The sequence below is a fragment of the Miniopterus natalensis genome, chromosome X (assembly GCF_054644295.1).
Source record: "Miniopterus natalensis isolate mMinNat1 chromosome X, mMinNat1.hap1, whole genome shotgun sequence".
Lineage (NCBI taxonomy): Eukaryota > Metazoa > Chordata > Mammalia > Chiroptera > Miniopteridae > Miniopterus > Miniopterus natalensis.
Window position 1 is genome coordinate 89,228,154 of NC_142103.1, and position 12,090 is coordinate 89,240,243.

At 44.4% G+C, this 12,090-nt stretch overlaps 1 protein-coding gene across 1 annotated transcript; it reads right to left on the bottom strand.

Moving 5' to 3' along the window:
• Nucleotides 1–1,580: 1,580 nt before the first annotated feature.
• LOC107543678 (melanoma-associated antigen B2-like) lies at nucleotides 1,581–2,612 on the bottom strand. The gene has a single exon (XM_016221261.2). It carries the CDS (start codon nucleotides 2,610–2,612, stop codon nucleotides 1,581–1,583), a length of 1,032 nt encoding a protein of 343 aa, XP_016076747.2.
• Nucleotides 2,613–12,090: the final 9,478 nt, after the last annotated feature.

Below are 12,090 nucleotides of genomic sequence, written 5' to 3' on the forward strand. Positions count from 1 at the left end.
ACTTAAGACATCCAGGTATATAACTTTTAAATTCAGGAAAAGACAGACTGAATGGAATAAGGTAAATTCATAATTGACCAACTTTTACTTTTTTCTCCCTATGTTCTGACCCCACCAATTTTTGTATGGTTCTTTCTTTGCCCATTACCAAGGATACCCTCATTCTAATGCCATGCAGTGGTTTTCAGGATTACAAAAGTGATTTAAATATTTTCAACATGTATAGTACTTCAAGCAACAAAAGTCTTACTCTTAAAAACCTGATACAGAACAATGTGTGATTAATGTCATCCATAAACTTATATTCTGAATCTAAATAAGCTTTTAGTTGAAACACCGCCACTTAAAAATTAACCGCAAAATAGGTCAACAGGTATTTGTGCACATCAGGAATCCTGGTCAACAGGCATTTCCAACCACAATGTAAAGAATCCACTTCAGACCTCACTCAGGGTGAGAGAAGCAACTGGATGTCACCCTGGATTGCCCACTGAGCTCCCAATGAAACTAAATTTTGCTTAGCAATGAAAACTAAATAATATGCAATCTCCAGACCCTCTTTACTCTCCTTTTCATTTGTTTCTTATGAAGGGGGGGACCTCACCCTCTTCTGTAATGAGAGCTTCTCCTACAATCTATAATTATGGGGTCAGGCATAGAGGCAGGGTTTCCTTTGCCTAAACATTCTCCGTACAAGCATGAAGGCTTCCAAAGAGCTGATGCTCAATTAATTATCGTGTAAAATAAAACCATGAACCAAGTGGTCTGATTCACTAGGATTTATATTCTCAAACATTCTTGAAAAACATAAGCAAATCCAGATATATGTCTTTAAAATTTACCAAACGAAAGACTAAATGTAGTAAGGCAAGCAAGAAGTGACCAGTTTTATATATGTCTCAATCTTCTTTATCCATTCGTCTACAAATGAACACTTCCATGTCTTGGCTGTAACAGGTAATGAGTACAAGTTAGGGAATAAAATCAGTAATATTGTAATAACTATGTATGGTTCACATGGGTACTAGACTTGTGGGGTTGAGCATATAGTAGATTATATAAATATGTAATCACTAAGTTTTAAACCTGAAGCTAATATAATATTGTACGCCAACCATAACTGAAAACATTTAAAAACAGAGGCAGCCATTTTTTATCTATCATCTATCTATCTATCTATCTATCTATCTATCTATCTATCTATCTATCATCAATCAATCATCTATCTACTTCTCCCAACTATTTTCGTGTGAAGTTCTTTCATATCTCAAAAGATATTCCTATCATAAGCCATGTTATAAGGTTCTGGATCACAAAAGTGATTGAAGGATTCCCAATTTCTATTTAAAACACCAAACTCTTACTCCTAACCTAATAAATGGCCATAAATGTGTGATGCAAGTCCTTCACAAACCTATACACTTATATTCTGGATGTATATTAACATATGTCTAAAAGTACACCACTTGAAAATGCAAAATTTGAAAACCTGCACAAAGATAAGCAAACAAGATATTTTGTTTAATAAGAAACTGCTTAACAGGCCGTTCTATTAAAAAAGTGAAGGCTCCACCTTGACATCACTCAGGGTGAGGGTAGTTGCTGGACATGGCCTTGGAGTGCCTACTGGTGTTGGAAGAGGTGCCATCGCTGGGTGCAGCTTGGGCTCTCTCTTCCTCTTCTTTCAAAGCCTCTTCAAAATGGGGTGCCAATGCAGTGCGGATACTATCATTGAGCTTGGAGAAAAACTCCAGGACTTGCAGCTTGCTGGTCTCAGCTTGGGCTCTTGGACCCCACAGGAACTCATAGCGTGGAGGATCACTGCTGGCCACCTGCCGGTACACCAGGTATTTCTCCTGCACCAAATCTTGAGTGATAAGCTTTCTGGGCTCCCCAAAAATGAAGTGAGTCTCCCCATCATAGACACTCATCAGATTCAGGAATTCCCAGATCTCCTCCTCAGAGGCACAGTTGCCATTCAAGGAGATCACACCCAGGAGAGGCATCAAAATCCCTTTGTTAGGAAACCTAAAGCCGCTGCTCAGACTCCCATCACTGCTGTCATCTTGATTGTCCACAAGGGTGTAGGAGTTACCATTGGGCTCGACTTCTTTCAATTCTAGGCCAAAGAACACATACATGCGCTCAGAGGCTCTCCTGAGGATCTCAGGGAAGTCCTTCCTGAACCATTTGTGGACTATCTTCAGCATGTCTCTCTTTCTAATGGGCTCCTTCATTTTATACTGACACAGCAGGTACTGTACCAACATATTCGCCTTCTGAGTTAGAAGATCTTGGCCAGAGCTCTCAGTGGAAGTTGAGGCCCGGGAGGAATTTTTACTCTTCCTACCATGGCCTTTGGCTTTTACAGCAGGTCTCTCAGATGAAGCACCTGCAGCGGCACCGGTGGTTGCTGGGGCACTTGGCCGTGCCTGGAGAGTGCCAGCAGCAGTGGAGCTCGAGGAAGGCTCCCCCAAAAGAGAAGAGGAGCAGCAAGCAGCCTCTCCTTCCTCTCCTCTAGGGGCCTGAGCACTCTTAACACCTTGGTTCTCAGCTTTGTTTTGGTGGCGTTTGTCACGAGCACGAAGCTTACTCTTCTGACCACGAGGCATGATGGCTGTTGTTCGGGACAGCAGACAGAAATGTGGGCCAATGGACAGCTGGTTTGGGAACCTGGTGGATGGAAAATGAGATGATATCAGCACCTTCAACAGGGAGATTCCACCTTGGTTTTATTGAAGGCTGCCTCTGCAGGCTTCCTTGAGGGTGCTACTCGGATCTCACAAGCCTCCTCTTCTCCTGGTCAGTCTGTCAGAACCCTGAATCACCAACTAGAAAAAATATATGCATCCCTATGTTCATAGCAGTGCTATTTATGATACCTAAAATCTTTAGATCATAAATTCTGTGGACAAAAATTCTGTGGTACAAATACACAATGGGATACTATGCAGTTCTAAAAAAGAAGGATGTGTTACCCTTTGCGAGAGCAAGGAGAGAATTGGAGATTATGCTAAGCAAAATAAGCCAATCAGAGAAAGTCAAGTATCACATCATCTGACTCAAATGTGGAATCCAATTAACAAAATAAAGTGATGAACAAAATAGATCCAGAGATATAGAAGCATGTTACAGACTGATGGATCTCAGAGGGAATTGGGGAGGGAAGGAGGGAAGAGGTTAACCAGAGAACTTATATGTATATATGCATAATCCATGTAAACAGACAATAGTGTGGTGAAGGCCTTGGGGGGCTGGAGCAGGGTGGGGGAGGGGTAAATGGGGGAATAATGGGATGTCTGTAATACTTTCAACAATATAGACAAATTTTAAAAAAAGAGTCCCAGAGCGGAACCAGAAAACTTTTAGAGTGTGTCTCATGCTACTACCAGCTTTGCCTTGAGATTACTCATGTGACAGAAGGTGATGTAAGTCTGCCTCCCTTTTTTCTTGCATGTGGGGTCGTCTTCAGTATTATGTCAATTGTGGGCAGAGCCTTCGTACCATCCCCTCTGCTAGTTTCCTGTGGACACCTCAGTGCTCCCTAGGACCCAGGAGAAGGAACGAGAGGGGGCCTCAGACCATCTCCATATCATTGGACATGCAGTGCAGAGAGCTTAGTGGGGTCCTTTGTATCCCGAGTTCATTTGGATCCCCAGTTGTAAGTCGAGCTCCTTGCTTTGGCTCTTGTAGGACTTGACATGACTCTTCTCCAGCTGACTGGTGGCTGGGCCTTCAGACTAAAAATCTCAACTGCCTTAGACCTGATATAAATAAGTGAGGGGAGATGCTCAACCTGACAGCCCTTCCATGAGAGTCCTTGGGCTGATAGCAAAGGGTTCGAATGAATGCTTTGATATCCCCTTTATTTAGGTTTGGTTCGTTCCTCCATTGGGCTTCTGGTAGAGAACTCCTCACAGTAAGAGCCAACCCACCTGAGCTCCAGTAAGAGGAAATGAAGTTGACCTTATGTGACTAACTATGGTCTCCCAAGTATGGTGGGTGTTGCAAGCAGTTTGAGGTGATATGGTAGGTGGTTCTACACAGGATCCAATTCTGAGGTCTAAGTTTGAATATGCTGAGGTCAAGATTTATCCCTCTGCTGGCCTGGGACCACGCCCCTCAGACCCAGGCCCTCACTTCCCTGTTACCCCTGAATAACTAATGATAATCACTCCTGCCTGACATCTATCCTCCAGGTCTGCCAGTGCCTAAATTAGGGAGGATTCTTTTTTGTTTGTTTTGTTAGTTCTCACTGGAGGATATTTTGTCCATTTGTTGTTTGAGAGAGAATGGAAGGGAGGCGGGGGAGGGACAGAGCGAGAAAAACAAGGATGTGGGAGAGACACTGATTGGTTGCCTCCATCACAGCCCCCACTCGGCCAGGGATGGAACCTTCAGTCCAGGTACACACCCTTGTCCAGGAATCCACCCAACAACACTTTAGTCCACAGGCCAATGTTCTAATCACAAAGCAAAAACCAGATAAGGTAGGGAGGATCCTTTGTGGTCCCACTGATATAGTGGCACAGCTCCAATGTCCTCAGTGGTCTGTCCGTGAAACCAGCCATAACACGAAATCCTCCCTCTGCTGACCTGTGTCTGCCCTCTTTGACCTGATCTGTCACCTCCCTGAGATGACCCTGGAAGAAGTGAGTGCAACTCATCATGGCGATATGCCCTAGTGTCCTAGGTGTGAAAACACGGTTGGGACTTTATGTGGCCCCCTACTTTGTAGGACGAGTCCCCCATCGTCGCTCACTATAACAACCCAGAATCCAGTTAGAGACGGGGTCCCTCTTTCTGAATGACCTTCCTCCATTAAACCAAGGCCGTTACCTCTCTGAGACCACCACCTGAGGAAATAAGGTCTCCTCAGCCTGCCAGCTCTGCCCGGTCGCCGCCATCTTCGCTGAGTTTGGGAGCTGTCGGGGAGAGCCCGCGACTGCCTTTGTTACCTCTGTTTTTATCTGTTTCCTTTGCCTGGCGCTTCCTAGAGCTGAGTGCAGGGGTTGCTGCTCTGTGTGGCCCCTTTAAATGGACAGAGGCCTGCTCTTAAGCACTCAGGGCCCTCATGGTAAAGCCCGTTGGGATCTAGGGGTCCCCCGCCTGTAGAATGGGGGACACACCCATAGGGCAAGGCCTTCTCGGCAGCACACTGCAGGCCGGATTCAGTCTGAGGGCTCTGCGGGGGCCTCTCGGAGCCGCAGTGCAGGGGAGGGGTTGGGGGCCCACCTTCGTGATGGAGGGGTGTGGCTTCCTCAGGTCCCACTCAGGGTCCTCACCTTGACTCGCAGACAGTCGCCAAGCCCTTGAATCTGCCCTGGGCCACAAAACCGACAAGCCCAAGGGAGCGGGGAAACGGAAACGCCCTGGGCTCCCGAGCGGAAGTCGGGTGGGTCCTTTCCTGCAGGGCTGTCCAGGGTGCCTGACGGGCTGAGGCGGGGCGGTTAGGAGTCCGTGGGCCCTAGGTCCCCACTCAGGGCCCCCACTTTCTTGTCTTCAGAGGCAGGACTCCTCCCTCTAGAGACCTGAGTGGGCCTGGCTGCAAACAAAGTCCTCACTCTCCTGAATCCCCTGGGGTAGTTAGGGCGCACTGCTTCTGCTCTAGGCCCTGGGCCTTGCAGGCCTGATGGGGGGCAGAGCTCTGTGAGCCTCCGTTTGTGGGAGGCACCCTCTCATTTAGCCCTGAGTGTCCTCGCCTTGACTCGGTTATGGGCAAGACTCCTGTCTGTGCAGACCTGGGGTTCGATCCCTCCCTGAGACGTCACATGGGGAATGTGTGGGCTCTTGCTGTTCTGGGTCTCCCAGAGCTAAGGACATTGCTGGACTCTGTGGCCCCCTCTGCTTTCTGAGGATCCCCTCGTGACATTCAGGATCTCTGCATGGCTGGATTCTTTTTAGAGACTCAGTCCTTCCCTCTGCAAAATGGACACAGCGCATATTAGATGGAAGTCCTTAGCTCCCTGAGGTTTCCCAGGTTCAAATTAGCTTGACATCTCTGCAGGGGCTTCATAGGGATGACAGAAGAGATTTTTTGAGACCTCCTTTTATGCTTTGGGCGTTACCCTTAGCCCAGATCAGAGTCCTTACTTTTACAGACCAACAATCCTGTATATCCACCTTCTGCTTTCCAGACATTGCTCACCTTACATCAAAATCTCACGTTTTGAGAATTCCAAATTGGAAGTCAAGGTGATCGTTATATGATCATTGCCCTTCAAGGCCTCAAAGGATGTGACTCTCTCTGACCTTACTGTTCTGGCTGAATCATTCTCCTATTCCTTATTTACAGTCTTCACCATATCTCAGGGCCTCAGACTCCTTCTACTGAACTGAGCTCACGCTCCTTAAGTTTTTGTTTAACGCCTATATTTTGCCGTGATGATTTCCTCAGCCCTCATTCATAGGAGCCCTCCTCTAGGTTCCTGTCTCTTGATTGAAGGCTTCCTGGGAAATATCACCTGCATGCAAACTCTTGAATAGTTTCCCTATTGCAAATCTTGCAGAAAATGGGTCCCCGTTTCATAAGTGATGGAGGAATAGGAAACTGCAACATAAATCAGGGAGCCCAAGACACAGATTCTGGTGTCAGATAAAAAAAAAGAAAAAGCCGATACATTCTTTCTCTTCATCAGCCAGATTAAGGAAGTTCTAAAGGATTCATTTTCTTTTTAAACATGTTTTTATTGATTTCAGAGAGAGGAAGGAAGAGGGAGAAAGATATGGAAACATCAACGATGAGAGAATCATCGGTTGACTGCCTCCTGAAAGTGTTTTGGTTACAGAGTCCTTCTTTTTATCACTTGGGATACATTTTGGAATAGTGGATAGAAGTGAATTAACTGACTCCCAGTAAGCTGGAAGGAGTGCACCAGTGTGAGATTTGGACAAATCCAGTCCAGTGGGTCTAGCCCTACCCCTCTTACTTATTAGCTGTTTGAACTCAGCTACATTAGCAAACTCTGTGAGCCTCGGGTTCTCCATTTATGAAGGGGGTTCGTTAAGCCCTGTCTAGTAGGGCTGGTAGTTTGTGATTAATATACGTAAAGTGCCTGGTACAGTACCTGGAGTACATTGAGATTTTGGACAATATCTGTTATGTTTATGATTAGAATGATTTCAACCCCAGATGATAACTCTCACCTTAAAGGGTTTTTAAAAAAAATCCAGGAAATATCAGAGAATATGTGTCACTCTAGGACCTGGATCCCCAAATCAGTGCAAAATACTATTTACAAATAAACTCTAAGTAAATTTCCCCCCATTAAAACATACTTTGAGTGTCTCGGTGTTTTCCAGCTCAGTGCAACTCAAATCTTCTAGAATTTGGTTCAAACACTAACTCTTCCGACCTAGATGTCCTTTTTGCAAACCTCGCATATCTTCATTCATTGCAACAAAACGATTTTGAATGCCACTTTAATGGACTGGGCTCTGACTCCTTAACCCTCAGCAAAGAGGGTCAGCCCAGTGGGGCTGAGTTTCAAATCACAGATTGTCACGCTTTTTTCTCAGAAGTGCCCTGAAGATGACGTGCATAAAACACCTAGTCTGTGCACTTTGCTCACCTGCACTGGGACAGGTGCACAGGATGCCATCGCTGTCTCAGGTGGACATTCTGTCTGGTTTATTCATAATTACAAAGTAACTGGTAACGGTAGTTTTCCTTTCCTGGCGTTAAGTGTCTCACCTCTGAGACCCACTATCTGAAGGTGTGGCCCCTGCCCACCATTATCACAGCCTCGTGGTGTCCACCAGGCTGTGAAGGTACAATTACCCCCCCCCCCCCCCCCCCGCACAGCTTTCACTTTCCAGAGGCTCTAACGGCCTTGCCTGAAGGAATCTACAGTAGACTCTCCAGCCTGGCTTCTGACCCTTAATTTTACTGGTTCTTTAGATCTTAGGAGTATCTCACCACCTACTTTATAAGAAAGCTGCTCTTAGACTCGAAAATTCTATGGGCAGCACAGGTCAGGCCTAGTTTTCTTAGCATCCCCAGTACTAGTCAAGAATTAATATTTGGACAAGTAAAGAGCCAGTGTACAAGAAGTCAAACTTACTAGGATCTCATTTCTCTTACTTCTTGAACAAGCCAAGCCAAACCAGGTACGTTTACTGCAATTTTACCAAGAAACCGAAAGGAATAAACAACTGTTGACTACATTTTACTCTTTTTTCACATCTCATGATTGCACAGACTTTACTGTGTGGTAATTTCCTTTTTCACAAAGATCCTTATTCCAACCTTATGCTACCTTGTTCCGAATGACAAGAAGTGATCCAAGGATTTTCAATTTGTTAGGTAATACCAAAGTTCCTAGTTTTCAACCTGATAAGCTGCAATAAATATGTGATCCATGTCACTCATAAACTTGGGCTCTGTAGCTAAATAAAACCCAATGTCACCCCAAAAAATTAAAAAAAGGAAAATATATTTCAAATTGCTTTAAAAATCTATTCTAGGCTTGTTATAAAAGATTTCTAAGTATCATTTATTATTTGGCTTTCAAAACTCATTAACACATATTTACACCTGGAACAAATTCAACTTTAGGATGAGCTACCACTGGGGAAGATTACAGCGCAAATAGAAAATTCTCTGAATCTCTCAAACTTATGGGGCTTGGATAAGAAATTCAGAAGGGCTGAGTATAGTTTTCCGGTTGGGAAACTGAAATGAGAATAAAGAATTACAGAAAAAAAAAAAGACAGAGAGAGAGAGAAAGGAAAAAAAAAAGACTGCCACAGCAGGTTTTCTTGAGAGCATTGCTCTGGGACCCCACAAGGCTCTCCAATCTAATAAATTTGTTTACATTAAATTTATACAGTTTTTTGCATGTCAGCCAAACTTCAATAACATGTTAAGTGGCAATAAAATAAAATAACTAAACATATTCTTGCCGTACTATCTAGCTATATTGCTTCTTGGTATTTACCCAAATGAGTTTCACACTCATAAAAACATCCCAGCACAAGACAATACTGAAAGCAACCTGTAACTGAAAAACTAAAAATAAATAAATTTTAAAAACCCTGCTCATAGATGTTTACAGCAGCTTTATTCATAATTTGCCAAAACTTAAAACCAATCAAGATGCCCTTCTGCTACATCCAGACAATGGATTATTATTCACCATTGAAAAGAAATGAGCTTTTGCCCTGCCAGTGTGGATCAGTGGTTAGAGCACTGACATCCCTGCTCCGCACTGAAGGATGGCAGTGTCGATTCTCGGTCAAGGGTTGTAGGTTCAATCCCTGGCCCTGGGCGGAGCGAGTGCTGGAGGCAACCATGTGTCTCCCTCACATCAATGTTTCTCTCTCTCTCTCTCTCTCTGTCTCTCTCTCTCTCATCCTCTTTCCCCTCCCTCCCTTCCACTTTACTTAAAAACCAATGGAAAAATATCCTAGGGTGAGGATTAACAAACGAACAAACAAACAAACAAACAAAAAGGAAGAAAGAAAGAAAAAGAAACGAGCTTGCTAGCCATGAAAAGACATGGAGGAAGCTTAAATGCATATGACTCAGTGAAACAAGCCAATCCGGAAAGGCTACATTCTGCATGGTTCCAACTCTGTGACATTCTGGAAAAGCCAACACGATAGAAAAAGTAAAAAGATCAGTGGGTGCCAGGGCTTAGGAGGCAGGGAGGGTTGAATAGGTGGAGCACAGAGCGTTTTTAGGGCAGCGATACTATGCTCTATGAAACCATAATGTGGCTACAAGTCATCACACATTTGTCAAAACCCACAAATTGTACACGACCAAGAATGAAGGTTAACGTAACTGTGGACTTTGTATGCTAACAGTGTGTCAATGTAGGTTCATAGATTGTAGCAAATGTACCACTCTAATGCAGGATGTTGCTAGTGGGGGAGGCTCTGAGAGGTGCGGGTAAGAGAGTAAACAGGTACTCTCTGTGCTTTCTATTGTTTGCTATAAAGCTAAAACTGCTCTTTAAAATAAAGTCAATTGAAAAGTGATGGAGGGGCCTCAGTCTCACACCCAGCCCTGGGGATTTAAGTCTTGAGTGTAGGGACAGGGCCAGACTCTCCCTTCAGTCCTTCCTCAGTTTCCTTCATTTGACTCCTAGCTGGGCCTAAGGTTTCCCTCTTTCCTGACCTGAGGACAATTTCTCAGCAAAGTTTTGCACCTCCCTGAGATCCAACTGGAGAAGGTGAGGGTGGCCTTAGTTGGCCACACCCGCTATGGTTTCCCATGAGTGACAGCTGTGGTAGGCAGGTTGAGGCCCTATGATGGTGATCCCACTGAGTGTTCTAACTCAGTACCTTAAAACTGACGCATGTGAAGGCCTAAGATTGTTCTCTCTGCTGATCTGGGATCTCCTCCCTCTGATCCTCCTCCTCACTTCTCTGTTAGAAGGATATGAGGCCAACTCTGCCTGACATTTATGCCTGGATCTCTCATGACAATAGGGAGAATTTTGTGAGGTCTCCACCAATACGAGTTTGGTGGTCTCTAAACTCTTCAGGGTACTCATCTTCCTCCTGGCACACCCTGGAGATCCTACCCCTACTTACCTGAGTTGTTGATCGGCAGACCAAGTTCTTTATCTTCTTGACCTCTTAAGTAGAAATCAGGTTCAGTCATATCCTGTCAAGGCTATTTCAGGACTGAGGGCTGACAGCCGGGTCAGGAGCTTATGGGCCACACTATTCTCTGTGGGCACTTCCCTCGTTCCTCATTCAGGGCCCTTACATTCATATGCGTTAGAGTCTGGGACCGCTCCCTCTCCTGACCTGGGGTTATCCTCTTATGGTGGACTCACAAGTCCCTGAGAACCTTAAAGAGTAAGTGGGGGGATGCTCAGGCTGCCAACTTTGTCTGGCATTTTGCTCTCCCCAGCCCTACTACAAGGGGATCTTCCTTATGGCTCAAATTTCTTGATTAAAACCTTTCAGGTACAGATCACATCTCTGCAAACTCTTGACCAGTTTCCCTATTGCATTCTTCAGAGAATGGCTCCCTGTCCCAGAACTGATGTGAGACAGGGACGCTGTAAAACAAGGCACAGACCCCAGGACAAATGTCTTGTCAATGAAAAAAGAGTGTCAATATATTCCTTTCTTTCCCAGCTAGCCTTAACTTCTTACGTAACTTCTGTTTGAATAGATTTAACTTTCTATCCAAAAGGCACTGTTCAGAGTGATTTTATGAGCCTCTGATCTTTTGAGGTGCATGGACTTTGGATATGTAGATGATCATATTGTCACCAAATGTTATCTCTTTCTCTCCTTTATTCAAGTTTCTATTACTTTAAAATGCTTATTACTCTGGTTATGTATTTCAGTTGAGTGTTTTGGGCACAGAGTCTTTTTTATCACCTAAGATACATATGGGTGTAGTGAGAAGAAAGGTGAATTAAGACACAAAGTTGGCCTCAGCTTGAGAGGAGAGGAAAAGTGTGGTCTTCAGACTAATTCAGGCCAGGGTCTAGTTCTAAACTTTTCACTTGAGATCTGTATGAAATGACAAACATTACCAAAAGCCGTGAGCCTCAGTCTTTCCATATGTGCAATGGGTTTGATAAGCTTGGTCTTGGGGGCTACTGGAATGTATATAATGCATGCAAAGTGCCTGGCACATTAACTGGCCTGTATTGAAACTTTAAAGGATGCCAGTTCTTATTATGATTAATTTGTCCCCTGGAGTTTCAACCCACTACACTGAGATTTAATTTTTAACCCAGGAGATGTCAAAGAATATCAGTGCTCTAGGACAAAGAAAACCCTATCAAGCACAATGCTGCTTAGCAAGGAGAATTAAGTAATATTCCCATTAGAGTATGTCATTCAGTGTAGGTGTGAGGTAGACTTCCTCAGTAGATGCAATAGACAACTCTTAAAACATGTTTAAAGGATCAAAGACTTATCTCCTGCTCAGCTGCCCTTCTCTCTAGACCACTCCTAGTTTCATTCATTTAACCACCAACAATAATTTAGACCTTGCGTAGTTTGCCAAATTACACACAAGGTAATCCGATTTGAGTGTCTTTGTAAACAGACTCTGGCTCCCCCAGCTCAAGGGAAAGAGTCTCAGCCCAGAGAATTCTGGACATCCCACCTCAA

Excerpts from the sequence above, each read along its gene's own strand:
- LOC107543678 (XM_016221261.2), bottom strand. The coding sequence starts at position 2,612 with ATGCCTCGTGGTCAGAAGAGTAAGCTTCGTGCTCGTGACAAACGCCAC.